The sequence below is a fragment of the Gobius niger genome (genome assembly GCF_951799975.1).
Source record: "Gobius niger genome assembly, chromosome: 9".
Classification (NCBI taxonomy): domain Eukaryota; kingdom Metazoa; phylum Chordata; class Actinopteri; order Gobiiformes; family Gobiidae; genus Gobius; species Gobius niger.
Window position 1 is genome coordinate 28,250,261 of NC_136860.1, and position 26,039 is coordinate 28,276,299.

Below are 26,039 nucleotides of genomic sequence, written 5' to 3' on the forward strand. Positions count from 1 at the left end.
CTGTGCGGTACAGCTTAAAAGAAGGGCAGGTGTTCACCCTGTGTCGCCTGGCTGTAAACAGGATGACTGACATGCGTAGTTTTGTGAAGTGGCCCTTTACTGCCCCCTTTCCCCCCCCCCCCCCCCCCCCCCCCCCCCGTTCTCCCTTGTAGGCCTACCTTTGATTTAGAGCTGCGAGCCAATCGTCGTGGCGGGGGGGCGTGGCCTGGTGGCTCTTGCTGCTGCTTCTTCAGCACCGCGGACAGCTCCCGTCTCAGCGCCTGGACTGCCGGGAAAGCGACGCTCTTCCCGCCACACCGGGAAGAGACACTAAAAAGACATACGCACCTTTTATTCTACTCAGCTGTATCTTTGCTTCCTTTCCCCCGCGCGGGCCGGTTGACTTTCGCGCTCCTCCCTTCTCACCGTGGACTCCTTCCCTCGTGCGTTTTTTTTTTTTTTTTTTTTTTAACTGCATTGCCTCTGCGTCTCCCCCGCCTTCCCTCCCCATCTTCCTGTTAGTGCTGTGAAAGTGCTTTTTGGGAACGGAAGGGGGTATGGATTGACCCGTTACTGGAACTTCTTTCCGTGGGTAGAGCAACACTACTACTACTACTACTGCTGCTGCTGCTGCTGCGGCGGCTGCTTTATGCTTTATGTCGAGGCGGCTCGCATAGGGGGATGACTACTTCGGCGTCCAGGAGCAAGATGAAGTTGAGTTTTACGATCCTCCTGTACGTGCTGATATGAGAAACCTGCCTCTGCAACATTGGCCGTCACTCTAAAAAAAAAAAAAAAAAAAAAAAAAGATCAATACATATAAAGACAAAAAAACGTGGACTACTGCCAAGCAAGATGAGGAGCCTTGTTGACTTTTTAAATTCCACCTAAGTCATCAAACCCCCATTGCTTTTTTTGCTACGGCCGCTTCCCGCTGCAATTGAATCTCCCATCGAGTTAACACCATTTCACGCTCCTTCCTAATCGTCTCGAATTGAAAAACCACGCTTGAACCATGAAGAAGTTTAGGAAGGTGCTGGACGGGCTGACCACGTCCTCCCCCGTTAGCGGCGGCGGCGGGACTGTGGGATCCCCGTCGTGTGGCAGCGCGGCAGGGACACCCACCACGGCGCCCACTCCCAGGGAAATCGACGTGCAGGAGACGCTGGTGTCGGAAAACTTTCAGCTATGTAAGGTGAGTAGCTCGGCGTGTGTGTGTGTGAGAGGAAACTCGTCCAACAACACAAACAAATAACAAATCACTTGGAGAAATGAAAGAGTTTTGCTACAAATGGTGTGCCTCGTGTCTTGCACTTTGGGTCAAAAGTTCAATGGTGCTTTTTTGGAAGTGACAGCAACGCGAGATTATAGAGCTCGATCCTCGGGTGCAAATCGGGCTACAGTGGCTTGATGTCATTAGTCATTGTTTACCGACTAAGGAATCAGTTCCCTCGTCGCCATGCACGCCGCCACAGTGTAACAGCAGTTAGTTCATTCGCAACCAGTTGGCAAGTCCCTGCGCCAGTGCATGCACGCTCGCGCTCGCGCTCACGCTCACACACACACACACACATGGGCAGCCTCCACACGCATGTGGCATAAACAGACCAGGCAAGGGGGAAGTCAATGAATTGCATCCTCGCGTTGCATCAGCGGCGGAGCCAAAACGCGCGAATGGTGTTGTTGGCGTATGGGAGCGATGACATAACTGGTGTCCCTCCCTTTAGCTCGAGGAAGCAGGGAAGGAAGGAGGGAGGGGAGGGGATGGGGAGGGGAGATAGGGGTAAAAGTGCACAGTAAAACCAGCCAAAAGCAAGCCTGCAGTGGTAGTGTCCTATAGCCGCTTTTCACTCAAGAAGGGAGGGAGGGGGTGTTGGGGTTGGGGGGGTATTTATAGCAGCCTCCACCGCCCAATGCAGACTGGGATGCATTTTGGAAGTGACTGCAGCGATTCTTAAGAAGACTTGAATGGAACTCCAGTGTGAATAAGGCGTTTCAGATGGGGAGTTATAGGATGATACGGGCTTTTATTTTAGAGTGAAACATCTTCTTTTGGAAAGGAGCAAGGCGTGGGGTTTGATTCACAGGCTGACACGGGCTGCCGCAGCAGAGAGCAAAGCAAAGCCAACAGACAGACTGGGAGGAGAAGGGGCTGGAGGGGGGAAAAAAGGATCAGAGGATTGGCCTGGTCCTGTGTAGGAAGCAGTCGAAAGAGCTCACGCCGTAAAGCTTTTTTGCCTTCTCAACTGTAATAATAGCATTGCTTTCTTTGTAAACAGTGCTGCAGTGACAATGTGTTGGGAGTGAACTTTTGATTCACTTTGGGAAATGTTTGTTTTCCCCCCGGGGGGAGCCACGAGCTAGATCAAACGTCACACCCAAATCCAAATCTAAAGAGTTACATTTTATCGCAGCCGTGACTGCGCCAGTTGGAAATGTGATCAATTGTGGTTATGTGTTTTGTAATGAGCACTTCTAGAAACAACCTGTCTCAGAGAACATGCTTGGGCTGAGAGGATTGAGGGTTATATCATCCTTTTCCGACAAACATTGTTATAGTTGCGTTAACTTGATGTAATTTTTGAAAATGAGATTCAGTTTCGTGCACATTTCATTGGTTCATTTCAACCACTGAGATTGTGATTATTTCGAGAACCATTTGTCCAATGCCACTGAATGCTTTTACATACTTAAGCGACCAATAATGGTTAAGGTTATTGCCTTTTCATGCTGAATGTGAGCTGTGTGTCTGAACAAGCGCACACAACTGTACAGAGCAAGAAAACAAAAGGTTTACACCACCCTCTGACCCTTTAGGGAAGCACTGAGCTGTGAGAAAATAGAAAACGCACAGGGTAACGCTTGCCCTCAAGACTTAGGATCTTGGGAAAATAAATCAAATGGGGCTGATTGTTTTGCTGGCGACATTGCACAGCTGCTCGCTCCAATAGTAATGATAAGTGACAGTAGGTACAGTATGTGCTATGGCCTGTATATGAGGATGGCACAGAACCATAACCTTCAAAATAAAGTGTGTTTGATTCTGTATCATTATTGTTTCTGATTTACCTTTAAGATGAAACAAGTCCGGCTATAATACCTCTGTGTAACCGGTAGCCTTTCCCTTCAAACTGCTGGCTTTGTGGAGCTGAAGTTTAGGAGATTGTACTGTAACTCTGAAACGATTAATCTTTCCGTGCAAAATGCTTTAAACGGCATCATAGATTCAATTCAAATAGCCTATATGATACTTTTATTAACAGTAATAGACCCTCGACAAAGTTATGACTTTTTTATTAGTTTGGCAGTAAGAGTTCTTCTCACATACATTAGTTATTTTTGTCATGTTTAAGATGTTCCTTGTGATCCAAATCTTGATTTATAATCATACATTCTATGATATAATATAAGTGCAATAAGAAAAAAAAATCAGAATTAGATTTTCTCTCCCAAAATCATTCATCTCTAAATTCAGTTTGTATTGCTGAGACTCTGATACATTTGATAATATTGTTAAAGTTCTTGAAAACTACAAAAATGAATAAATACATAAAAAAGACAAGCAAATAAATCATTAAATACATCATTTTATAATGATTAATTTATAACAATTGCTTTTTGTGATATTTTCAGACCATAATTCAGATCCCCTACAACTTCATTCACTCAGAAATGTTACTTTCAAAGAAAAACATTTATCTATAGCGAGTGGAGCGTGCTCGTGTGAGTGTGTGTGGGAAGACTTGGCGTCTGTGTTTCAAACTTGGTCGGGATTTGTTTCCTAAGTATGTAGCGTAGGACGCTAACATGCACATTTTCTAAACTTGTACTTGTTATTCACTTTCAGACATCATTTTTAGAAAGGCTGTCATTGATGTAGCGGAATGAATTAGCTTTGGAGAGCACTGTGTGCTGTTTGAACAAGAGATGCTTGTGGGACCCAGGTGCACAATTTATTCTATTGGCTGGTTTGTATTTAAGGCAAAATGAGGTTATTAAGGGGAGAGAAAAATCAGATCGGGAGAAAGAAGGAGAAGGAAATAATGCGCACAGTGAGGTTAAGGAGGAGGTTTGCAGCTCAGAGACCATTGCTCAATGCTAACACATAATGAACAATGTGGAGGCCTGGTTTGAAGTAGCATAATGCACACTGACACACCATCTATTACACATATCTCTAATAATGTTATATTTTCTCCAACTGTGGTGTAATGCGAGTCTGTGACGCAATCTGGCTGCACAATCATGGTGAAGGAGGTAGAGTTGGTCCGGAAAGTATTTCTGTCCATATTTCTGTCCATATTTCCCTACATATTTCCCTACAATGTTGTTGTTCGATTCCGGGGCCTGCCTGTGTGGAGGTTACAGGTGCTCCCCATGCATGACTAGGTTTCCTTTGCTTGTTTTGCTACCCCTACCACTAAAAACATGCATGGTTGTAGGGCTCCCTAGAGGTTCCAGGAAGAAGGAGAGGTGTTTGTGAGTGTATTCTGTGTCCATAAACATTTGAATTTACCACAGAGATAAACAAAAGGCCTAACACATCAATATTTGAGAACAATAGGATGCAGTTGTAGGGTCTGAATACTTTTGTTGTAAAGTCTAAATACTTTTGTCTCTGTGAAATTGTAGATTTGATTTTGTCTCGGCACTCATGAACACCTGTCTAATCCTCTGACTTCAGGTATTCCTGACGAAGATCTTGGCTCAAGTTCTGCTCTTGACTTAAAATGCATTATATCAGCTGGCCGACTAAAACACTTGATCATTGAAGTCCTGGCCCATTGTTTCACAACCACACATGCAGCATACAAAGAATGACCAAGCACTTTCCCTTTGGCAACTTTCCCTTTCTCTTTAAGGCATCTCAACTGAGACAGTGATTATTCGTATTGTAGCAGAGCAATTTGAATATGTGATGAAAAATAACTTTAACCATGACGTAATGTGCATTAATGCAAAATAATCATTACGTAACTCAACAACTGATGGTTTGTCAGATGCTGATGCTGCTCGGAGCTGCCTTCGTTGTGTGGGCTTGTTCCTGAACGCACTGTACTTGTGCCCACTTGTAGCTTCACATCGATCGGCAGCCACTCTGTTACGTGCACAAAGGATCAGATCTACCTTCACTATGAACAAACAATAAGAACAGTTAGAAAGACAAGAAGAGCATTTAGACAAACTTTCAAACCAAAGCAATGAAGCAACAAAGATAATCCAGTCAAATTAACATAAAGGCTGATTGACAAGTATAACTACACGATTAATTGTAATTAAATCAAAATCGCAGCTTGTAATGATATGAATGTAAGCATAGATCAAACCTAGATGTGCAATAAACTGAAGCTTGATTTAATAACATGAAACATTTGCAACTGAATGAGATTGTGGCTCCAGGAAGGCTGCAATAGAAAACATATTTTTTTTTGCATTTGCGATATAATCATAATTCTAGTCTCAGTGCCTTCCCTTTTGCTGCCGGTTGTAGATGGCAGCTCTGATATTGAGACGAATAGCAGACCGACTGTCAGATGACCTCATCATGCAGAGGAAGATACACTATTGTGATCGAGATGAGGAGATACGCTTTCAAAGCCTCTTGGCATTACTCGATTACTGAGTCATTTCTTCCAATTGTGGTCAGGAGCACTTATTAAACCTCGCTTTGTTACTGTGTCCAAAATGCAACGGGAAGTTCTGAGCATTACGAGCTGTGAAATTGACTCACAGCAAAGACCTCGGCTAAGGCGTTGTCCCTAAACTGCAATAGGGAAAGAGCCAGAGAAGCCTGCATTCACATGAGTTTGATTGTTAGTTGGTTTCATTTACAGTCTTCTGAAAGAGAGATTTGTTTTGAAACAGTGCAGCTGCTCAAAGTTACGCGTACACAATCACCCTTGTCACAAGTGCACATTACTGAAAAGCACAAATAAAGAACACATTATCATCTCCTCCTACACCAACTCTCCAACCACGTTTCAACCACGGAAGGAATAAATAAATTATTGGCTCGAGTGCTGACTTGTACAAAAATACCCAACTCCAAACCAATGCTATTATTATTTCCACAGAATAATAATAAACAACAACATTATTCTAATAAAAAATCTCAACGTCAGGCCCGGGGACCAAATCCGGCCCTCCAGCACACAACTTCTGGCCCCCAAGATGATTTTAAGAAATATTATTGTGCAAATCAGAGATCAAATACCTGTTAAAGTAGTCTAAAAATGTGAGAAATAGTGTCAGTATTTTAATGTCCTGTCAGAACATCCTGCTTGGTCATAATGTTAAACAGAGATTCTCTACTGGTGGGTCGGGACCCAAAAGTGGGTCACGGAACCATTTTCAGTGGGTCGCGAGTCTTTAGGGAACTTTAATTCAATATTTTCCATCTGAAATTGCATGGAAACACTAACTGTGTCTGTTAAAATGAATGTTATTGGGTTTTTTTAATCATAATTTCAGTCTTAATGGGAAATCTACTGCTTGTCGTCCTGGGGTAATGGTGGGTCCCAAAGCCCTGCCATCTGAGGACTGATGTAAAACATTGGCATTTGCTGAAAATAGTTCTTTACTTTAGGCTACAATGTTGAGGTTCGGCCCTTGGGTGTTTTGGGAATGATGAAAATCGGCCCTCCACGACGCAAACTTGCCTACCCCTGCTGTAGATGCTTGCAATCACACACATTTGAGAATAAGTGCACTTGTCTGGTAACCTGGCTAACGCCATGCTGCTGTGTGCGCTCGAATTATTTCGAACTGCACAACAGCCTGGGGAGCATGGCCCAAATTTTCCGGTGGATTTGGGAACCAATCACAGAGCGATGACGCACTCTTCGATATACGGAAGCTTGTAGTTTATTTACGGATAAAAAAAAAAAAGTTTATTTACGGATCCAACATGACAGCAGCAGACACGATGGTATTTTTCGATCAAGCTTTAGACCTTGTTCTAAATAATTTAGCTCAAAAGTTTGCAGCGGGTACGTCATACGTCATCTCATACGATGATACGATTGGCCATGGCTACGTGCAGACGCATGACAGACTTTTTTGGGTTTTTTCGTATCGCCCAATAAACGAGTATGGACGATCGTAAACCACACCTCTCCTACGAGAAAATGAATTGGTGGTCCCCGGAATAAATATCACTTGTGATTTTAGTCTGGTGTTAGCCAGGCTACTTGTCTGGTACAAATAACAAATGTCGACAACTAAGCTATCTGCTCAGATGTGGATATTAACGCTCATCAAAAATAGCGTTCCTGTGTCACACATGTGTGATTCTCGCGCGAAGCTGCTATCAGTGAGTGCTCAATTGCAGGTGCCTGTGCTATTTCTGGAAAAGGTGCCATGAGGACACCCCTTGTCAAAATCCCTCTGGGCTTTTCTTTTAACATGGAGAATCTGTCACTTCCTGAAGTGGTCAGTCCAGACAGAATATGACAAAGTGAGTTGAATTTAAAACCACATAGTATGCCTGACTTACATAAGGCCTGATGTTGTGTGGTCGTTAGGCTTTTTTCCCACTGGTCTGTAAAAGCAAATGCTCCTTGAAGTCTGATTGACATGACTCACCAGTTTAGCTCTTTAATGAACATCATCACAACAATCAATTATTGTACTTAAGCCTGGGTACTGTTAATTATAACATCTGTGGTGTTGAACTGAAGAGCTTCATACCGGTACAGTATGTGTTTATGTGAATGTTCCCAAAATATGAGGGACAAAACTTGCATAGCAGCGCCACATTTCACATTGTTACAGAATCTTATGCGGTTCTAAAAATACACCAGATTTCACATTTGGAGAGCCGCTTCTGGCCGAACTGTTGTCTGACATAATGAGAGTCATTTGCATTCTGGGCCTCAACTGACTCCCAATCCCTTTGCAAGTGCTACTTTCTCTTCCTCCTAAGCGCCGTGTCTTTAAAGTTGGTCTTTAATATGCATCGTTAATCAAGAACAAACATTGTTTCCATATTCAGAAGGTCCTGATTGTCCAACAGCGTGTGTCCAACCTTATCAGTCCAAATGCGTAATCATAGTTTGAGACACACAGACAAATGTGAGGCCGTGCCAGTGGTGCAACGCTGGGAATCTGCTGATGATGGTCCATTGTCACCACACCACCTCAATGTGCCACATTGTTGAGTAATACAAAGTGCACAGTGTTCCACAACATTTGCAAAAGACACAGATATGATCATGTTGATTAGAGGTTGACCGATATGGGCTTTTCTAAGGCCAATGCCGATTTTTTGGGGATTTACATTGGCTGATGCCGATATGCTTGGCCGATATTTTTGGCAGATTTTTCCAAAATGTCTGGTCTATAATCCTGTAAAAACATAAACACTTGACCACGCCAGCAGTGGCCGATTTTATTGTATTACTTTAGATGATTCAATCATAGTTTCTGTCCCAGCTTTGATTAGTTGCTTCTAGCATTAGCATGCTTCTGTTTGCATTAGCATGCTGCTGTTAGCATTAGCATACTGTTGCTAACCATGATATTTTGGCGATCCAAAATACAATTGCGGAGAGTGAAACGATTGAATTCTCCAGGTTCTGTGCTTCAAAATGACATGCGGGATGTTCTTATTTACTGTGGTTTAATGAAACTTGTATCAAACTTGTCTCTAACCAATTTTAATTGTGATGTTTCTCTCTTTTCCTGAGGCCTAGGAAGTTATGGGAGGGTTCATTTTAAAGAACTGACTTTGCTCTTTCTAATGCAAAAACGGTCTCTATCACTTTAAATCCTAAGATATCAGCTTTTAACAGCGATTGGCCAATAACCGATATTGTAAAATCCCCAAATATTGGCCCAATATTTTGGCCGGCCAATATATATCGGTCAATCTCTACTTCTGATTCGGACATTCGTATTTTTGTTGGGGACAAATCTGACTAATCAAATAATAAAGCTCCTACGTCACAGTGTCCGGAATGATGAAAAATGAGGATCGTTTCCATAGAAATGCAGAATTCATAACAATCTTTTGCCTAAAGGCAGAGAAGTCAATGCTAAGAATGCTTCTGCAGCCAGCATGAGCTCATTCTGTAGGTCACTAATCACCTTTCACACTTTAAGCATGTGTCCCCACCCTCTGTAGTCTATATCATTATAATCAAGTAAAAAAGTTCAAAATACAGTCGACAAGGACTTATGGTGTTTGTGAGTCAGCATCCAGCTCATTTTCAAGGATTTTTTGGCCTGCAGGCTTTATTAGACAAGACAGCTCAGGGTGAAAGGGAGTGAAGAGCAGGGAGAGACATGCAGCTCAAACTTATGACACTGAAGAAAGACCAGCGCTCCGCCATACTGTGTGTGTGCAGCAGTCCACCAGACCATCAGCGACACCAAACAGCTAATTTCTTACAAAAGTTCTTTATAAACCATATGAGATATGATTTATCAGACCTCTTGACCTCATTTACCATGCCAAATAAAAGCACCATCTTATCCATTAGTTCAGCAGTTCGTTAGTTCAACTTTCTGTCTTCCTAACTATTAACAGACAAAACTCACAAATGTGTGTATATAATTATATTCTTATAATGTTGCAAGTACCTGCTGAACTAATCAAGCTGTGTGCTTTTTTTTTGGTGTGCTGGATCGAAACAGGAAGTCACCTCTTGGGCGGCGTTGTTATGATTTGAAGTTATGCACAGAGTCAATTACACCTATCAAAAGGCAAACCCACTTCAGATTAGCATCCATTCTAGGATTCAACATTGCTTTTGTCTTGACTTGAATCTTTATGTCCACTCGAACCCGTTGACCTTTGACCCTCGTGTTACTCTCCATCCACATCGTAACTCACTGTCTTAGCACGTGTCCGAAATGCACCTCCGGCAGACTACTATATTTCCCACGACGAGCTGCTTGGGGCCCGACTACGCTCACACATTCCAGCGCCTCCTATAAACGCCGCTCCGCATATCGATCACTGGTATTTACGACGCATCTTCTGCTGCGCCATTCACATTTTTACAGTTGAGACAGCAGGAGCGGGGCGTGGGATACTGTAGCCATTGACGTCGAGTATAAACAGTTTGGGTAGCGTGCTTTCTCCTCTTTGGCAGGCGGGTGGTTTTATGCGGGGCTGGGATAGATGACATCACATCAGCCCCACAAGCTCCATATTGGTTTGGTGACTCATTGCCGGGCCGCCTGTCAGAGCAGGAGGCCCTGTGTGGGATCAATTAAGGAGGAGTGGGTGTCAGACAGAAAGACCGAGGTGGCAGGTAGTTATAGAGATTGTATTTTTTCATTTTCACTTATTTGGAAAGCTGTGCAAACAAGCAAACTATATAACAAGGGGTTTTCTAGAGCGCAATCAGGGGAGGAGTGTGAGCGAACAACCCCCCCATCAAGACTGTGTTTCGCACCTCTTCTATTTCAGATGTTAGATTGACTGTCTGTTGCAAAGGCTTTCTGAAGGCACTTACAGGGGATTGATTCAGTCTACACCTGGTTTCTTTGGAGACTGGAGTTAATATTCAATGTGTTTGCACCTACAACTGTTTACTGCAAAAAATGCTCTCTTATCTTAGACAAAAATTTGTTTAAAAATACTTGAATTATCTGTATTTGTGCTCATTTTGCCAATGGAACAAGAATGATTTTTCCTGCCTTTGACTTTTTTAGGTCTCATTTCAAGGGTTTTTGTCATATTTTACGTGTTCGAGTAAATTTCTCTTATTTTAAGCAGAATTAATGCTTGTTCCATTGGCAATCTTATTTCAAGACTGTCTAAACCAGAATCAAAATCGGCATTAATTGTCCACATTCATGCACATTTCAAGCCATCAATCTGAGATGAGTCATGTGACAAAAACACCACCCACCGTCAAATTGGATCATTTTTCTTCCGCAAATAATGTCAGACTAAAGTTAAATTTAAGTTGCAAAGATTCTAACTGCTCATCTATCCTGCCAGTATCACAGAGAGGCTGCAGGAATTAACACAACTACTGGGAACTGCACAAAATGCTGTGTCATCTTAAAGCAGTACTAAGCAACTTGTTTACCTTAATAAATCCTTTTCATAGTCCCTGTGGGGGCAATGCGAGTGTTGATGGGATGATTGGGGGTCTTTCATCTCCCACTGGTGTCTCTGGACAGAAAACCACAATTGCAGCTTTCCTGCACCGGGTCAGAGGCCCCAATACACACTAATGGAATCACGAAGAACAAGGCAGGGAACTAGCACCACTTAAACAGTATTTACAGCCACGTTTGAGTGAAAAAAAAGATCTCCAGTGCGTAATTTGATGTACAATATCCCCTCTCCCTTTGTCATTTCTGTCAGTGTAGTATTTACTCTCACGGACAATTAATGAGTAAAGAACCGTAACATGCTAAGACTCCTGCAGGGGCGCTGATGGCCTCTAGGGGCATGAGTTACTTAGTACTGCTTTAAGCATAAAACATACCTAGTTTATGTTTGTACATTCCCTATATAAGTATTTAGCTAATTTGGATGAATGATTAGCAGCTGTGATTAGCTTACAGGTTTAACTTAATGCATTTTTACTGAAAGATGCCGTTTAAATGTTGCTTATGGACGGCAATTTGGTTTAATTCCGTATTTTCAAACTTTTAGAGATATTGATCAGTTTCTGCCTACTTTAAGCCTGTCTGTTTTCCTTTAGTGTGGCCATGGCTGTACTGCGTTACCATGGAGATCCGTGGCGATAAGTCAATAATGATGAAAGCAAATTTTTAATAAATCAATTTCTTGATTTCCATGGCTAACGCTTCGAGGTTCATCCAAATCCAAGTGTTAGCAACCGGCTTTAGGATGGCAAAGTTGGGTAGAGGCACCGTGTAGTGGAGCAAGTGCTAACACCTGTGCGCACTTGTTATTTGGGGTTTTGCATTTTAAGCTGAAAATAATGACAGAAAAACAGCCGTTGAAATCATCTTGCCTTTTTTTTGCTTGTATTTTGGTAATGGGGTTTTCTGAAAAAATTGGACTCAGAATGATTCTTGCCAAATTCGCCTAATCTGCTCCGCTAAGCGATAAAATTGGTTCAAATCTCAAAAACGCACATGTTTTCCGGCTATTCAATCGCTTCAGGGTGACTTTAGTTTCTTCCCGTCGTCCAAAAACATGTATTAGGTGAAGTGATCCTATAGAGAATGAACGTGAGAGCCCATGGTAGTATTTCCCCATGATACAAATCCATTATGTCCAACATGGGCTGTGCTCTTGTGTTACCAAACAGCTCTAGTAGTACATATTACTTTCAACGGCATCTGGAAGGTGTGACACTTTCCTCTCCAGCCCGTGTCGGTGAAACAAAATGAAAAGGCTTAAATCAATAATGTGGGAAGGATGTGAATAGATGCGTTATTGGTTTTGTAAAAGAACGACATTGTCACATTTGCCACCGTTGTTCACAGGAGAGAGTGAGAGAGAGAGCGAGAGAGAGAGAGAGAGAGAGAGAGAGAGAGAGGTGAGTGAGTGTGTGTTTGAGGAGATTAGGCCTGTTCTTGTGTGCGCTCTGTCCAAAACGGCTTTGTCCAGACCTCCCGCCTGCCTCATGCCGTGCAAATACAATGTTGTATTCGTAAGAGCCTCATTTCACTTTTTATATCACTTTTAATCAAGTGTGCGTGTAGAAGTAATGGCTGTAGTTGTATGAGTGTACGCTCTATGCAAAGAGCGCTTAAGGTACAGGTTTCAATTGAGCCCACACATGAACACATTAGAACACATTGTTTAGTTTTGGTCCTGGTCTTGCATGGAAATGTAAAGTTCTCTGCTTAGTCGTTTATTCAGTCTTGTCAACTTCAACTCCAGCATTGGTTTATTGTTCCCTTGTGGTGTGTCAACGGTTTGAGAATCATAGCGTTAGTTAGTAAAAACTAAGCAGATACCTACTTGTCCGTCTAACTGGACCACAATGTTGTTATTCTAATATACACAGGTGTACTTTTGGCTGTATGACTCATGATTTTATTCACTGTGAGCATTAAATAAACAAGGCAGGAGGAGAATAAGCTGACAACAGCAGTTCTTGCAGACTGTAGTTTTGTGTCTGCATTGACGGGTAAATGCATCTCAGTCTTCATAAGTGCTATTCTCAAACTCTCAACATAGACGTTTCCAGACAGAAAAGCTAAGTACGTCTGAGGTTGTACCCTACAACTCAAGTAAGGTTGAGAGAAAAATTTAAGATAGAGAGTTTACAACTACCAGGAATCGGTTTGATCCACCTGCCACTCATTCAGAGCATAACTGAGGCTGACCGATAACAATACTGGGTCAGGCAAAGTACAAAGGGTTAGATCCAAATTATCACCCACCCCTAGGCCCATAGTTTATTGGTTTTCTCGCCCACAACCTCTCTTTCACATCCACCAGTCCAGATATCGATCCCTATGCACAGACAGCTGATTATAGGGCTGCTCGATTATAGAAAAAATAATAATCACGATTATTTTAGTAATAATTGAAATCACGATTATTCAAATGATTATTTTAATTTATTTTATTTATACATTTTTATTATTATTTTAAAAAACAACTATGGACTACATTTTCTTTTTTTTAAAATATGCTCATGTTTCTAAATTGATCCTATAGGGATACCTGCCCCCTACTGGCCAGCCCTCACACCTGTCCAACAGAGCCGCGCGGCCTGATGACATCATCACACAGCGCTAATGTTTTTATGTCAAACGATGAGCCTTTAGCACGTGAAATGCGAAGGGAACAGAAACAATCATCTCAGTGGCATGAAGTAATAAGAGTTTGTTTGAGTGTGACCAAGTGAGGGCGATGGTGATATTTTTTTTTATACAATTACGTTCGATCCATGACAACGCCACTTGTTAAACCAGAAATATTTTGTTCTATACACCAACAGGCTACGCAGGTCCGTTGACTGAAGTGACAGAAACACATGATTACAGGACAGAAGTTTCGTTTCTTAGGTTAATTTATTTTCCGCTATGTAAAACAGCATTTAAAATATAATTTTGACTCGGACGTTTTAAGGACACGTGGTGCAACATCCCATTCACAACTGGATATAAACAAAAATAAAACACAGTCCGTTAGTGAGTCCAGTGGTTACAGCCGTGCACCCGGACCCGAAGGCCAGTGCACACAGGAAAAGGGGGAGACTCCCGCCAGCAGAAGCCGAGACGTAGAGCGACGCTGCGCCACCCTTTGGCCCGCAACAGCCGCAAATATCCCCGAGCTGCCGAGGACCACGATGCCCGCGCCACCATCTCGAGCTACTGCGCTTGACGCCCTCAGAAGCTACGGTGCGCCTTATCGTGCCCAAACAGCTTGGAGCCCCAGTCTCGCCGCCATGACAGCTGCGCCAGCGTGTGACGTCACGGGGTGGGAGGTCAGGTGAGGGGAAGTGCGGATGAAGGTAGTCCAATCCAATCCACTTTATTTATATAGCACATTTTATAAACAAGTGTTTCCCAAGTGCTGCATATAAAATCGGTAGTGGCCTTTTATAGGCAGGGAGGGGTAGCGCACCCCGAACTACCACATGAGCTCCGTTGAGATCTGCTCCTGAAGAAGAGTTTTAGACTTTTCTACTAAACAAAACCAGTGCCTGAGCAAAGGATGTCGAGGCTTCTAAAACAGCTGTTCTCCTTTCAGCACAAGGTGAGCACTTAACAGTGGCGTTATCTCAAGAGTTAGGTTTAAAAAATATTAGTACGATATTATTTACAGTTCTGTCACGCTGCGCTGGTATTTCAGCTTAGGCTATCAGACGCGCTCACACAGACCGCGCAGGATTTTTTGCGCTTTGGATGGACGAGCGGGAGAGCATCCTTGTTTGTTCTCGATTATGCGATTTTGTGATAGAGTAATAATTGAAATCGTAATCGAATTTCGATTAATTGCACAGCCCTAGCTGATTCCCTCTTATATGCGCTCAATTTCATGCAAGTTGTCAGCTTCAGTCTATATTTACCTCCTCCAAATTGTGCGTGAAGGCATGAGAGTCGGCCGTGAAGCGCTAATATTACATTACGGCGTCATGAGCGGCTGCATGTGACTGTTCGCCCGCTGCCCCTTCCTCCTTACAATGCGCCCAGGGCCGGATGAGGATGGCATGGCTGATCAGGTGACACGCTGGCTGCCTTGACTAAAGGTTAAACCGCATATACTCCTCCGCCCCGCCATGTATCCTCCCCCCCTCCACACACACGCGCGCACGCGCATGCAACTCGCTTGTGACCTCCCGGTGCATCAAAGCAAGACAGGAAAGGCTCGACATGCGGCTGTGGCACGTTCACCTCCTTCACTCACGCGACGCGCAAGACTTACATAACACACTGCCCACTGCACGTCCACGGTAATCCGAACTGGCACATGTTTAAAATGCATTGCTTTTGACCCTCCGAGCTATGAGCAAATGCCGGAGGCTGGAAGACATTGTAATATGTGTGTGATTATGTATACGTAATTATGCCTTCAGACAAAGCAATCATTCGGAGGGCCGAAGGTTGATTGACAGTGTAGGGCGGCATAATCCCTGTGCCTTTCAGGACCACAAAATGAAAACATATCATAAGGGAGAGCATGAAAGTCAATGTTTGTTTACTATGTATCAACATAACATTGTGCTGTATGCATGTTGGTATTCAGATAAACTGCAAAAGCTGATTATTAGTTTAGAACCCCTGGTATTGGTTGTCAATAACAGTCACCCACCTCTCTATGAATTGTGCTTACATTACCTTTCCCTCCAGAGCTACTATGTTTTAGTAAATAGTGAATACATTTGATTGTTCGATTTGGCGCCTCTGAGCTGGGAGGTGATTTGTGTATTGGTCCAATTCCAAATCACACAGAATATACAGAAAACGTGTGCATAAAGAAGTAAATGCCCATTTGATTATGAATTTCAGTCTGTCGGTGTGACCAACATTGTAGCTTGTTTATAGAGTTCCACCAGAAACTAAAAACAGTTGGATTGGTTGGACCTGAGGCTGTTGCTTCCTCAAGTTCAGGCTTCAAGTTCTGGCATCTTACCAGGCATGCACAGCAGGAGCAAACTAAACAGTCACAAAGTAAACTCTGCCAAATCCAGATTTTCAACGATGTAAAAATCCAGCCTTGGTTTGTAGCGTAACGTCAGCTTTTAATCGAGCTGTTTCAACTGATATGACTCTTCTATAATAAATCTGCCTTGATGTTTATATATTTTTTTTTAGATTTTGTTTCTGTATTCCGGCATATTCAGTTTGTCTCACCAGCCCACATGATACACGTTATGGGGACCAATCAATGAAGTTTATCTGAGTTTAAGATAGTGATGCATGAAGCAATACCAATAACATCGTGCTTCACAGCTAGAAGGTCCCGCGTTCGATTCCCCCGTGGATGAGGCCTTTCTGTGCAGAGTTTGCATGTTCTTCCCATGTTTGTGTAGGTTTCCTCCGGTTTCCCCTTCCACCAAAAACATATACAGTAGGCCTGGATGAATGAGAGTGTGTTTGAGAGTGCGCATGGGGGACGACGGATGGAAAACTGCCCAAGGCTACAATCCGATGTGGCTTGTTTACATGCATGAGACCCATGTATGTTCATTGCACTGCCCCGACCAAATAAACCAATAAATCACTAAAATAAAATAAATACATCAGCAGTGATGCAGTCGCTGTATCGGACTGTGGTGGTGAAGAGGGAGGTGAGTCGGGGGGCAAAGCTCTTGCTTTATCGGTCGATCTACGTTCCCACCCTCACCTATGGTCATGAGATTTGGGTAATGACTGAAAGAACAAGATCGCGGATGCAAGCGGCCGAAATTAGTTTCCTTCGCAGGGTGGCTGGGCGCACCCTTCGAGATCGGGTGAGGAGCTCAGTTACCAGGGAGGAGCTCGGAGTAGAGTCGCTGCTCCTTCACGTCGAAAGGAGCCAGCTGAGGTGGCTCGGGCATCTGTTCCGGATGCCTCCTGGTTGCCTCCCGCGGGAGGTGTTCCAGGCATGTCCTGGGCCTCGTGGAAGGCCCAGGGCACGCTGGTGGGACTATGTCTGGCCTGGTGTCACCTCGGGGTCCCCCCAGAACAGCTGGAGGAGGCGTGTGTGAATTGGGAAGTCTCGGCATCTCTGCTGAGACTGCTGCCTCCGCGACCCGGCCCCGGATAAAGCGGAAGAAAATGGATGGATGGATGGACATTTATTTTGATACTGAGTGTGTGTCGGGTGCTCTTGTCTAATATATATACTTTCTTTAAAATGAGGGATTATTCAATCATTTCAAGCAAGTAAGCAGCATGTGAGATTATAGCATTTTTCATTTCCCTATTTTCAATGCATATGAATACACATTGATAATGGTGTTGAATCGTTATTGTTATACAGTAGTACTCTGTATCAGCTCAAATGTGAAATCACTGGAATAGTTTAAAAATAAAGTTCTCCTGATCATATGGCACTTCTTACATCATCATTTACAGGGGTAAATTTAAAAAAATGATTGAGTTTAAGGGGTCATACAAGTTTAAAAAGAGCCAAATCCAAACAATAATATCGGAACTTCAAGGCTTATGTCAATGATTTGAAGATGAATAAACAACATGATTTGGAAACAGTGTAACAAACTATTCTTTCCAATCTCTCATGTAAATACCACCGTAACTACAAAGTATGATTCCTTCATACAAAAACATGGTGGACATGCCTTCCACCCTCTGCCCTGAGTACTATGGACAGATATAGGCCCTTACTGGAGTCAGCAGCCCAGAGAGAGGCTTATCCTGTCTCATTCATTCTCCTGCTCCCACACACACCCATCACTGCATTCTCACCTCTCTCTATGTGAGGAAGCGCGTGTGCTCATGTGCAGTACAGCCCATAGAGGAGCTCTCCATGGTGCTGAATGAAACATGCTATTCCTGCCCTGGCTCCTGGCGATAAGCAGTCACACCCAGGCCCTCTAAAATCACTTCATTTATAGCAAAACAGGCCCATGGGATCACTTTTAATGCTATGTCACTCATGCTTTTGCTACTAAAGAGTGACGACTTATTTTTTAAAGTGTTTACTACTTTGGGTCCCTTGATACTAAACAGTGGCTCATTGCGCAAATCACTTCAGCGCACCTGCAGAGACATTAAGGCAGCACATACCTCTGTATTTTTGTGTGGATATTTTGCTGGATAAAGTTCTTGCAATTGAATTCTTAATCTATAATACCCAGTTCTTCACCGGGATGAGTTTATAAGCCCTTTTCACAACTTTCAGAGAGTAATACTGACACGGCAACATAAGCAACAACAACCTCTACTAATTCACTATTGATGCAAAGGATTTAAAATTAGATGCACTACGCACAATGGTCATTTTCACAAATATCTGAAGGATATCGCTACGGTAATTTGCACTGCTTTGTCTTTGTGCCTTCAACCCTCAAGATCTGGAGATTGGTTCCTGCTTCTGAGTGGTTCTCCCAGCGGCGTTGACCGATGGATCAGTCGAGAATCAATTTCCCTATCAGGATAATAAAGTGTACATTAACCTTAACCTTTTTATGAGAGCCATATGCTTTGAAGCTTGTGCTGTTAGAAGTATCTCTGAGTGACCATAGAGACCATCCATGCAGTGTACAAACGTCAAATGGCGACACAATCACTGAAATATTAATGTTTTGGGATATAAACAACATAATAGCGGGTAAAATAGTTTGTATGTACAGCAATCAACAACAAATCTAGAGTATGCATCTTCCTTTATAGCTCACTCCAGTCGTGCATTTCCATGTTCAGATATTGCTCCTTGTTATATCGCGCTGCCGAGATCAAAGGAATTTTTGAGCGGTCTGGAAATAGCTCCGTCTCCGATGGCGATGTGGGGAAAGCCACGTGTGTCTACAGTTTTTTTTTATTTGTGTGATCCTCTCAGATCTTGACTTTGTTGCATCTCGGTATAATCGTGTGAGTAATTGTGACAGGAATACTCCACAGTTTGTTTCAGTGAGGCTTCTCGTCTTGACAGTGAGCTGGAGGGGACAGAGCACACCGCTGTTGGTGAAGGAAAGGACTTGTTTACAAACAGTGCGTGCAGTATTGTGTCTGTGGGGAAAAGGTGATAGTGGTGCCGCACTTGTTCGTTTAGTCTCATGATACATTTCCATTTCTTTTGGCTAGATGATGAGCTGGAAGAGAAGATGAGGAAAGCCCATTCATTAGGCATAGGCATTAAAGGGATGTTTCAGGTTTTTTGACATAGGGCCTCATTTCCTAGTTATCCTAGTAGTGTTGTTGATTTCTAGAGATGTTTGTATTTTTTTAATTCATGCAGTCCTTATATTTGAAGAGTTTAGTGTTGTTAGGCTAGTGCTATTCTAGCGCATGTCTATGGTAACTAGTAGCCTGCATTAAAAACAGTCTGACCCAAGCACAGTGCACCTGAGACTACTGATGTCTGTGTTGACTGGATCATTTTTGAAATATAACCATTTTGCATTTTAAAGAACTTATATTGGAGCAGCATCAGCTTCGTGGTTGTAAACTACGCAGCGGCGGAGTGATCTACTAGAAAATAGTCCCTCAAAATTCATGTGGTGCTATAAGTGATTTGCCTCAGGTACACTGTGGATAACTATAGGAAATGAGACCCTATGTCAAAACTCCTGAAATATCCCTTTAAGTCTTCATGCCGGATGCCCTATAGTCACTTTATCAGGGATAATGGAACCATACACAACTGGCTTGGGATAAAATACTGTACTGTACTTTATTGACGTAGGTGTATTTGCTCCAGATATCACTTAAATACTTAGAGAGGAATGTACAGATTATTGTTGTGCTGGAATTATTAGATTTGGGGGCCTCAAAAACATTGTGCCTGTGCCAGAATTCGACATCTACACGGAAACATGGCTAGGAGTCAGTGGCATCAACATTACATCTACCAATAATCCTACCTTTCATCCAAAGTCAAAGTAAAAAAGCTCTCAATAAAAAAATACCACTCAAGTGCCTTTTAGACATGACATAAGCTTTGTATGCATTACATTTTCTCGTAGTATCCTTATCTCACTTCCTGTTTTGATGCTTGTGAGCCGCTGTCAGAAAGCATCCCGTCTAGTCAAACATGTTGTCTACTCCATTTAGAAATACAGTGCGCATCAGAGGCTGGATGTCAAAGCGGGATCCGGAGAAGCGGCTTTTTATCTCCGCAAGGCTTGGACCGCAGCGATGGACGATTCGCTTTGTTGCTGCGGATCCAAAAATCGCTCACTGCCAGGGTTGTAACAAGGCCAGGGAAATAAGCTCATAACTCCAGTTTTCAGATAACCAAAAATCACTAGCGTTTTTCTCACAGAATCGAGCGCAGGGTAAAACTATGGACAGCGAATAGTTCGAGTCAAAGATATCAATCGCTATTTCAGACCACGCAAATCCTCTGCTGGCCTGGTTCGGAGGAAGTTCCCATGTTGACGAGAAAGCAAAGTATTACACATTTATATGAGGAGATTGGAGCGATGTGTTAGATAGGGATACACTTAGTACACAGTTTTCATCTAGCCTTGGTTTAAATTCTGACTTATAGGCATAGAAAATTGTATTTCAACCAGTTTCTTATTAATTAAAGTGGTAGACCTATACAATAAAAGTTAACACTATGCTTGGTGACTATGTAGGCTATTCCCAGAAGACTAAAGGCGATACAAGCTTTGGAAAATGCACCCTCGGCTCTGTTATCTGTTCCATACACAACAAACTTGTTATGGAAATGTGTTCAAAAATAGGAGGGTTACTGTACATCTTATTTGTAATCAACTTGATGGCAAAACAAAATGTCTTCACTATACTGGATGAACATTATAGCTAGAGCGCTTCCTTTTTGCTGAGTGGATTGATGGCCAGGTTATTCCATCAATGGATTTCTTCTTCCCTCATGGCACGGCCGTTAGATGACGATGCCAGGAGCATGAGACACCATTTTCTCACATGGATTGGCCAGCGCAGACTCCTCTACCCCATTGAGAATCTCTGAGATGTGCCGGAGAAAGCTTTGCCCATTATCAATGCAAGATCTTGGTGAAAAATGAATGCAACACTGGACCTTTTGACATTGCGGAAGCTTATTGGAACAATGCCACAGCGAATGTGTGCTGTAATCCAACAAACTAGAGCGCGTGACCTTTTTTTTTTTTTCTTTTGTCAGACAGTGTAGATACTTTCTGGACACATTTCAAATATGTTGCCTCTCTGTGACATCATGTGTATAGTATGAGGTTCTTATTGTCTTCCCATCACACCTGTTAGGTGCTTAGTTATATGTGCTGTTAGTCTCTGTACTATATACTTGTGGACCTTTACAACTCTAATCTTGCCTAATTAATGATGAAAAACTTGTTTTGTAAGCAACAATATAAATCTTGGTATCCCTCGTGGGGCCTTCGGTCATTTTGACCCGAAAGCCACTGGAGCCTGTGGCCTATCAAAATGACCCAAAAACCACTGAAGATTTTTGTAGAAAGAAGCAGAAAAAAGTATGAATGTATGGTTATTTTAAGGCTCTTTTTGGAGTGTACATTTTTTTACATTAGGGTCTTGAAAGGGTGCAAAAGGGCCACATACATTTGCCTATTCAATCAGAGAGCAATGCAGTGTTGTTTATACAAGTCAGATTGTCTATTTTTGGAACCTTACTGTATCTTTAAGTCCCATTACGTCCCATTCCCTGAAGCATTTGAGCAGTTTGTTTCCATGTTTTCTTGGTTTGCTTTATTTTTGCACGCCCTGTTACACTGTTTACCCACGCATTCCTCATGTGAGATGGTTCGTCTTGCCTTCGGGTATAAAACATGCTACGCTTGTAAGTGTGAATTTGCTTTGCCTCGCCTTCTAAACAGTGATCAATACGGCATATGTAATGACGCTGCATAACGAGAATATATTCGCACCCTAGGACATGAAGCATGGCAGGAAATGGTGCGAAGGCTATGCATATTTATTGGATTTGCAAAGCTGGAAAATATATTTGTTTCGTTGTCGATGTTGGGTTAAAGCGAATTCTTAGAGATGTAATGAATAATAGCTTTAAAGACACTAGATTTGGGTGGAGCTATGGGTTGAGAAAGTGTCCTTTTCCTTTATGTAACAATCTGACACTAAAATAGTTTAGATTCACATTTTAATTTCTTAACCCCCACCTGAACCGAGCACTTTTTCCCCAAGTCGGCTTTAACCAAATCTGAAAGCTTCTTGACTTGAGTTTACAGGCTTTAGGCCAGAGTAGTGCCTCATTTGAAAGCTAAGACCTACAAAACTGGTAGTGACTTTTTTGTTGCATTGTCACATTTTTTCGATTTTTTTTTTCATATTTTCATCTCTTTTTTGTCATGTTTTTGTAATCTTTTGTTGCTTTCTTCATTGCTTTTTGTCACTTTTTGATTGTGTTATTGTTGCTTTTCCGGCTTTTCGTTGCACAACTTTGCTCTCCTTTGCAGAGCAGAAAGAAGCAAAACACATCCACCGCAGCTTTGCTGCTAGAAAACAACATGCTGCAGCACTTTCAGATACTAGTGCTGATGTCCGACAGTAGCTGCATCCATGGAGCCAAAAAGGCAGCTCTTTATTATGGGGAGAGAGAGAAGAAGAAGGGTCTTTGCTAACAAACGATACAGGACGTTACGAGCAAAAATGTCAGAGAAAGCTATGAAGACTTTCTGAATCTGAACTCTCAATTCATATGCAAATGACTGTCAGCATTGGCTTACATGTAACGCTGTGTTTTCCTTGCTTTTGACTAAGCCGTCCATCTCTGTCCACTCCTTTAGCCCTGCTTTCTGCCCCTGTCTGCGCACATATAACTCTCCCTACATACATTATTCACCGCTTGTCAGGGCTCTCTCCCCTCACTGCGGATCACAAGTGGCTGGCCTCCTGCCTCCTCCTCGGCCCGGGCACAGTTTGTTGTTGGCTGTGCAAATACTTCCAGGAATCACCAAGGTCGGCCTGAACGAGTTTATTAGATTGGGGAGCATTTTGGGCTCGCTTTATGCCTCTGCGCTGCACATTCGGAGAAAAGCAGCCACTTCCTGGAAAAGGCACGTGATTTTGCTGTGGCTAGAAATACTGATTGAAACTGTTTGAATGTATCGTTGCAGTAGAAAGTAAGTTTTCCAATGTCATTCAGTCCTACCATATATCTAAACCAGTATATTTTCAAGGCTTACTATAAGATTATAAAGTTAAATATGCAGAAATCCACCGCCTTGATTAACATATAGTCAATGGAGTCAATATAGTGTGACGCTCCCTGATGTAGACTGTACTGGCTTTGATGGAGGTCATGTTTGTGTAAACTCCCAGTCATACAGGAGTTCTCCATAGAAGAAAGGTTGACCTCTTGATTCAAGAGTAGGATAAAGAGGTGAAACGTCCTTAAAGGAACAGGCCACCGTTTTTCCATACTGAGATATGTTCTTACCTGAGCTTAGACGAGTTGATACGCACCTATCTGGCCTTTGTGCGTGCTCGTGGAAGAGCTTAGTCGCTTCTAACTTCATCCCCGTTTGGAGCTATAGGAATACATTGGGAGAGGCGAAATGCTAGCAACATCTCTTTTTGCGTGACTGAGGGCACACAGTTATTCCATACTGTGATATGTTCTTGCCTGAGCTTAGACGAGTTGATACGTACCTGCATGGTCTTTGTGCGTGTCCGTGGAAGAGCGTGGTAGTTTCCAATTTCACCCTCGTTTGGAGCTATACGAATATGCTGGGAGAGGCCAAATTCTAGCAACATCTTTGGCCGTTGTGCGTGACTGAGGGCACGCACAAAGACTAGACAGGTACGCATCAACTCGTACAAGCTCAGGTAAGAATATATCTCAGTTTTGCAAAACAGTGGCCTGTTCCTTTAACACGGTCCAGTTTATGAAAAACCTCTACTATGTTTGAGCAATGTACTTGTGCCTTTTTTGGTCTGACTTACAGTGGACGAGCTTGTCACGTGATGAGATGATTATTATTCGTCTTATTCGTCATGGATTTCTCTTGAATGCCAGTTCTACAGAGTGAAATCCAAGTGTACGTATTGCTTTACAGCAAATCTGTATCTCCATGTCTCCCTGGCTTTGCATATTAGAAAGGCTTTTTGTCCCCAATGCAGTCCTTTTTCTTGTAGTATTTGCAAGATCCTTCTGCGTTTCCCGCATACATGAAGCAATCTATACATACTGCTGCCTTGATTTCCATATGACGCATCTTTATACAGTATATATGCCCAGCGCAGCACAGGCAGTTACTGTAAAGGCATCAAGGAAAAAAAGATCGAGTGCTGGCTGTGTTGATGTGTGTGGAAGGATCTCTCCGCTCAAGGCACGCTCTGGTAGACTCTGCTGCTGTGTGCTATTTATAGAAACCAGGGTCTAGACCAGCTCTGCAGCGCGAGGAGAGGAGAGAGGAGCGGGTGGTGGGAGGTGGCATCGGTCTTTATAGAGAGGGCGAGGGAAGACTGTGCGGGGTTGAATATTGAATTCGTCTGTGCTTTCAGAAAGGTTAATCCGTCCACTGTAACTGCTATGAAAGAATTTGCCACATTTGTTTTGTCACATCCATTGGTTTAAAAAAGGCAGTGATTTGCATGTCGTTTTTTTTTTTTTTATATTGCTTGAAAACCATTCATTATGCTCCGAAACTTAATGAGACAAAGAGGAGATAGTAAATCAGTGTTTCTCAAACTGCGGTGTGTGAACCATATGGATGAATCCTCAGTTATGAGTAAGTTTAGGTTTAGGCTTATTTTAATGATGCTTTAGACTTGCATATCGCTTTTCCACAGCTGCCCTGGGATCGATGATTTCCATTTTAGATCTGGTTCAGACTGGATAAGTCCAGGCAGACCATTGATAGAAAACTGTGCATTTTAAGAAAGCCTTTTTATAAAAGGTTTGTGGTAGCAGAGCAGATTTGGCTGAAAATTGTTGGCTCTGTGATGCGAGCGCCAACATTTGCAACAATGCCCCCTGGGTCTTACTGTTTCAGAAAAGCCTGTTGTCCGCCAAAAAATGTAATATGAGCCGAATTTAATTTTTATGGAAATTTATTATAATCCTGATAAAATGTAGAAGGTTTGAAAATATAAAACACCAGACCCGATAGAAATAATGCTAGTTAATTGATTTTCCCATCATCTCAGGATATATATTTATATATTTTTAATCAAATGTTATAACCCTAAAGTACATATGTGTATGACCTGATTATATATCATTTGAATTAAAGAAGATAAATTATCATTGTCAGGGCTCAGGGGTCTGACGCCTGGCCTATTTGCAGTACCTGTATCATTGGAAATCTTGTACAATAATGATTTTGCCAAATACATAGGCCTAGGCTCCCCGCTATTAACCACTGTACTAACAAACAAACAAACACAAAAACACGCAAGTTCTCAAAACAGTTCCCCCCTCATCACAAGAGATTTCAAAACCATTACAAAGTTGCAAACCATTGGATTTAGTTTGACTTTGATTTATTCTGTGTAATGTGTCCCTGTCCGTGTATCATGTTTGTGCAGCTGTGCAGATTGTGTGTGTGTGACTATAGGGTGAAAGCCACATTCAGCCGACGTGGAAGAGGGCAGCAGGAGCAACAGGGAGCCCCAGGCGGCTATAAAGCAGATCCTTTGCAGCAGGTCGACAGGTGAACAACTCCATGCATTTGGAAACCTGCATTTCTAGCCCCATTGCTAGGACAGCAGTCACATTTCTGAACAGTCGTTGAGCATCAGAAAATGCAGGTGAAATGGCAACTGATATGGAAATACATGGAGTTTTTATTTTTGAATTTCCCCAGACAATATTGACAGGAAGAAGACTTTTCATGCATACTCTGTAACTTGCATTTATTATTAAAAATGAATCAATCAGTGGATCAATTTCATTTAAGGTAATTTGAAGCTACTGTATATATCAAATAAACGTACTTGAATCAACTGTACTCAGAACTGTACTCAGAATGCTGGGCTATAGTAACTTTATTGATAAGTGTCACCCACTGTAGCCTATTATTTACATGACCAGGACTTAACCAGTGCAACAA

The 26,039-nt window shown here is 42.5% G+C and overlaps 1 protein-coding gene across 19 annotated transcripts in view; it reads left to right on the forward strand.

The window, feature by feature from the left end:
• The first annotated feature begins 220 nt into the window (after positions 1–220).
• Positions 221–26,039, forward strand: part of stxbp5l (syntaxin binding protein 5L) — a 411,861-nt gene continuing 386,042 nt past the window's right edge. For 10 of the 19 annotated variants that reach the window (XM_079563372.1, XM_079563360.1, XM_079563376.1 and 7 more), the window contains exon 1: positions 222–1,174. In XM_079563372.1, coding sequence (XP_079419498.1) covers positions 995–1,174 — 180 coding nt within the window. In that variant the 5' untranslated portion in view covers positions 222–994. Of the gene's footprint in view, positions 1,175–26,039 lie in introns of all 19 variants that reach the window. The other 9 variants (XM_079563359.1, XM_079563371.1, XM_079563374.1 and 6 more) reach the window with 2 other exon arrangements.